The sequence below is a fragment of the Buceros rhinoceros genome, unplaced genomic scaffold (assembly GCF_000710305.1).
Source record: "Buceros rhinoceros silvestris isolate BGI_N320 unplaced genomic scaffold, ASM71030v1 scaffold18246, whole genome shotgun sequence".
Classification (NCBI taxonomy): Eukaryota; Metazoa; Chordata; class Aves; order Bucerotiformes; family Bucerotidae; genus Buceros; species Buceros rhinoceros.
The window spans coordinates 473-5180 of record NW_010418298.1 but is presented as its reverse complement, the minus strand read 5'-3'; the positions used below and the strand labels follow the sequence as shown (position 1 = coordinate 5180).

Genomic DNA, 4708 nt, shown 5'->3' with positions numbered 1-4708 from the left:
TTTTTTTTTTTTTTTTTTTTTTTTTGCAAAATCAAATACACTCCTTAATCATACCGGTGTATACTTTTTAAAAATCTTTGAGGTTCTTAAATCAAGATTAAGGGATGGTCCTGTACCCAGATACATTCTGACAAGGAAAACTGCTCTATTCAGCGTGTTCCCATACTTGAACATTATACGTTATGTGCCTGATATTTTTCCCCAGCATGCAAGGAATGCTTCATGATATCTGTGTATCTCTGATCTTGTCTGTTATTGTTTCCATTCCTGTGCAAGCTTCCTCCAGTTTGTCATAGCTCCTTTTCACAGCAACATGGTTTTTATCTTTTATTTCAACAGATTCACGGGGATACGGTTCAGAATCAGCTGGTAGTACAGGGCGTGGAGATTCCTTTGTATCTGACTCTCTATTCTCCTGCCATAGACTGGATTTTACAGTGTATTGCATACCGTGCTCCTGAAGTACGTAAACGTGGTAGTGCTTGATACTTAAAGAAATGTTGGGGTGAAGTGTTAACTTTGCTTGTCAAAGAATACCCTCAGTCAGTACTTAGGTGGGTGGGAAGGCGAGTGTAAAGAGCCTAGACAGCACCCTCTGTTTCTGTCTCCTACCCAGGAAGAATGTTTATTTCCACAAAGCTCAGGTTATGTTCACAGGCAGTATTCCTCTTTGTTTCTCGCTGCCTTTAGCTAGTTTAATCTTTATTTCTTGAATTCATTAGTTTCCTCTGTCGTACAGATACAAAAATGATTTGAGTAGACTGTAGCTTTGTAATTGCTTGGCACAGCCAACAGGCTATTTTAATCTCAGTCGGTCTGTTTGTGTTCTGTGGTGGAGAGTTGGTATCTTTGCCTCTCCTGCCAGAGGTAATTGACTACTTGGCTGGCAAATAATATTTAGTGTGAGAAATGGCATGGCTACAGGATTGCAAATTCGACTTCTGTAAAATGGTGGCTTTGATTAAGATGCCCCTGTAGCTGTTCCAGTAGGTATGTTTGGTGGTGTTCTGCACCATTGTTTTCTTGTGCTGTAAACACAGGATAGGACAGGATTACTGGAATGTATTGGTAGGTGATTAAACCAGCTTTTAGTAGACTTCATTACAGTAATTAAAGCTGAATTTATTTGCAGAGTCTGTGCTTACTAATTTTAATAAGTAATTCTTCCAGGTTCTGCTTACTGAGATGATGGAGAGATGCAAAAAATTGGGGAACAAGTAAGTATTGCACAATGCAGGCTAGAGTCTTTAATGAGTACCTGTGAGTCCCTGCAACAAAATTCTCTCTCTCTTTTGAGAACACGTTTTGAATGCATTGTATAGCTTTTGTTCTCCCAGTAGCTCTGTAAATCATGGTTATGAACATCTATTTTCCAGAGATTAATTATAAAATATGGTAGATTACTTTGAGAGAAAAAGTTAATTAATATAACTTGTTTGCTGCATTTTGGCTCCTGACCCAAAGTTTGGGACACATAATGTGTTCTCCATCAACCATGTCTCTGATTCCTGGTTGTGCTTCAATTTTCTGTTTTCTTCCCCTTCCTTCCCCACTGGCTGCAGGCAGCCCATACGTGCATTTTGCAAGGGGAGTTTAAAGCAGCTGACACTTTTAGAAGGTAGTGATATTTAGGCAGCTGCTTTTTTCAGCATTGATGTGAAGATGCTGTTGTATCAGTGTGTTTAATATGGGTAAAAATAACCCACACGCTGTGCTGTATGAATTACTTTTTGTATAGGTGTTGATTTGTTTTGTGGAACTTATTTTTAAATCACTTTTTAGCATTTGTAAAGATGGGCTAGGTGCCTCCTCTTTGTGCTTGTTTGTTCTTTGAAGGAAGGACAAAATGTTGAGTATAATGAGGAGTTTTTTTAAAGGAATGTTTTTGGGACGTAACTTTTTTGTTGGGAAGTTGAATAGTCTGGTTTAGATGATCTATAAAGTGTTGTAGTTTTCTTTTAAAGTGGAGTTCTGTGGTTTTATGTCTTCTCATGACTGTCAAAATACTGCAAAGCAAGAGGCATCAGTATAAATCTTTAATCTCAGTATGTTCCATGAGCTACATTGGAGCCACCCAAGTGAGAAGTGACAGCCTGCTTCTCTGTATCGCAAAGCATTTACCTAGTGAACTGGAAGTACTTGTCTAGTGATAAAATGCAAATTCCAGTCAAATTGCAGTGGGACCACTAATGCTCAGACAGAGACACAGAGGATGCTGAGCTATTTTAAGCGCTCCCTAGAATTTTCCTCAAGGTAAACTGCCCTGAACTCAAACTGGTTTAGCCTAGCGAAGGACCTAGTGTTTTATGAGGCAGCTTCTGTGCTAACTCATGGCTGAGTTTGCCCAAAGGAACTGCCTTTTGAATGATGATAGGTTTTGTTTCTTCTGTTGCATAATAGTATCACTAAAGGGGTTTTACAGTAGTGCAGTGAGTTCATTCTTCCATCAGTAACTTGGCTAGTAGTACAAATCTGGTCTGAATGGTTAATCGTGTCTAAAGATGTCATGGCCAGTTATTAATGACAGTTTTGATTTATTTTAATCCTAACAACAATGCAGCTGCTAGAAATCTGACTTCTACATTGCATATATATTTTAATTCAGTGAGAAAAACTTCGATAGGGATTTTCCTGCCAAAGTGTACTTCTGAACTGTAGTTAAAAAGAGAGCATAAGTTTCTTAACGTGTCAGCTGCTCCGGGATTGCTTCATCTTTCTAGTAAACTTCTGGTAAAATGATGGCTTCAAAAAAATCTGTGTGAAAGAAGTATTCTACAGGCTGGGTGCCTTTCCTTATCTGATGCTTAATGTGTTCTTGTCTTCCTCCTCAATACAAGCTCCGTTTGTGAGGGTTTTTTTTCCTTTACCCCCTTTTTTAAAATTCAGGACAGATGCCGATCATTTCTTACTCTAAGAAGTTCAGATTAGTGTAAATGAAGGGGCAACAAATTTTTTAGTTGATGCTGAGCTGTATTGGTTTGTGTTCTGTTATTGTAGTGCTTTGCTGCTGAATTCAGTAATGTCAGCGTTCAGAGCAGAGTTTATTGCTGCAAGATCTATGGACTTCATTGGGATGATTAAAGAGTGTGATGAATCTGGATTCCCAAAGGTAACTTTTTGTGTGTAATTTGTAACAATTCCGGTTTGTTATCTGGCGGAATTCTTTATATTCTTAGTTGCCCATGTAACTTGCACATCATTTAAATAAAAGTGGTTTGATCCAAAAAAATCTTTCTGCTCAGTCTACCTCCTAGAGCAGTGCTGGATAGACATGCATCTTCTGCTTTTTATTGAAAATTTCTGCTTAACTTCCAGCATCTCCTCTTTCGCTCCTTGGGATTAAACTTGGCATTGGCTGATCCTCCTGAAAATGATCGCCTTCAAATATTAAACGAAGCCTGGAAGGTGATAACAAAGCTGAAGAACCCACAGGTGAGTTACTGATTGTCCGTTCTGTTTCTCCACTGATTCTGTGTTTAGGGCAAAAATGTAGCCAAGTGTTCAGTAAGTGTATACTTAGTATGACATGGTTTATCTTTTCTAGATGCACACAATTGCCAAGAATTATAATGTCTGGTAACATCTTCACATGATCCCTGCTTTTCTGAGCTCTGCTTAAGCATAACTCATTTCTGTATAACGTAATTCTGTGTAAGCAGCTTCAGAGGTTTGTCGTTAGTGTCTGATCGTTAGGTCTGCATGAATCATACCTCAAGAGTTAATTCTTCTAAGTGTAATTTTTGCAAGTGTGTTTCTCAGCCTCCTGTGGACATTGCTAATCATAAGGGACCTGTATTTCTAGGATTACATCAACTGTGCTGAAGTGTGGGTGGAATATACGTGCAGACATTTTACGGTACGTAAAGAGTAAGTGCCTATATTAGCAGTTTCATGAGACGTGGAAAAGCTGTGACTATTCAGTGTGAGTGTGTAGGACTTCAGTAGTGAATGAAAAATGTATTTCCTTTCTTGAAAGATGAATAGGGACAAAAGATGCAGCTTTGAAGGAGTCTTCGCCACTCCCCAGCCTGCATATTTCTTATCCTTTTCTTTTAATGGCAGATGGACCAGTTTAAGTAAGGATTTACCGGAGCTATGGCTAAAGCTGCTGGCTTAACTAGAGCTCCATAGAAAGCTGATGCTTTGGCAAATAGATATAAATTATCCAACTAGTTTTCAGTGACTTATGTGCTGATTTCATTCCTGTATTTTGTAACCTCATTTTTCATTACACAGAAGCGAGAGGTCAATACTGTTTTGGCTGATGTTATCAAACACATGACTCCTGATCGAGCATTTGAAGATGCTTACCCACAGGTAAAGAATTAATTTTCTCAATCTGTAAAAATCTGATGTGCATTTTCTTAGATTAAATTAATTGTTAGACATTACTGATGTCTCTCATCACAAAATAATTATTTTTAAACACTGGCTATAATTTGGGAAGCCTTTTGGAACAGTTAATGCTGTGATTTGTTCCTCACTTTTTTCCTTGCACATCAGTCCTTCAGTTCAGAGAAATACTAAACCAGAATGATTAGAAGTAGCGGTAGTTAACTCCTACGTCAACAGTGGTGTTCTGCTGAAGAGTCACGGCAGGCTGTGTAAACGGAAGTGAACCGTAAAGTAATCCACCTCTACCTGTCATTGTTAGGGCTTCAGTGAATCACCGTGTCCCGTTCTCGAGGCTGCGTGCCAGCTGGGATAT

At 38.7% G+C, this 4708-nt stretch overlaps 1 protein-coding gene across 1 annotated transcript in view; it reads left to right on the top strand.

Moving 5' to 3' along the window:
* Nucleotides 1-4329, top strand: part of LOC104495520 (UPF0505 protein C16orf62) — a 19514-nt gene extending 15185 nt beyond the window's left edge. The window contains exons 13-18 of the mRNA XM_010138496.1: nucleotides 340-462; nucleotides 1171-1217; nucleotides 2998-3109; nucleotides 3316-3432; nucleotides 3803-3856; nucleotides 4237-4329. Coding sequence (XP_010136798.1) covers nucleotides 340-462; nucleotides 1171-1217; nucleotides 2998-3109; nucleotides 3316-3432; nucleotides 3803-3856; nucleotides 4237-4329 — 546 coding nt within the window. The remainder of the gene's footprint in view (nucleotides 1-339; nucleotides 463-1170; nucleotides 1218-2997; nucleotides 3110-3315; nucleotides 3433-3802; nucleotides 3857-4236) is intronic.
* Nucleotides 4330-4708: the final 379 nt, after the last annotated feature.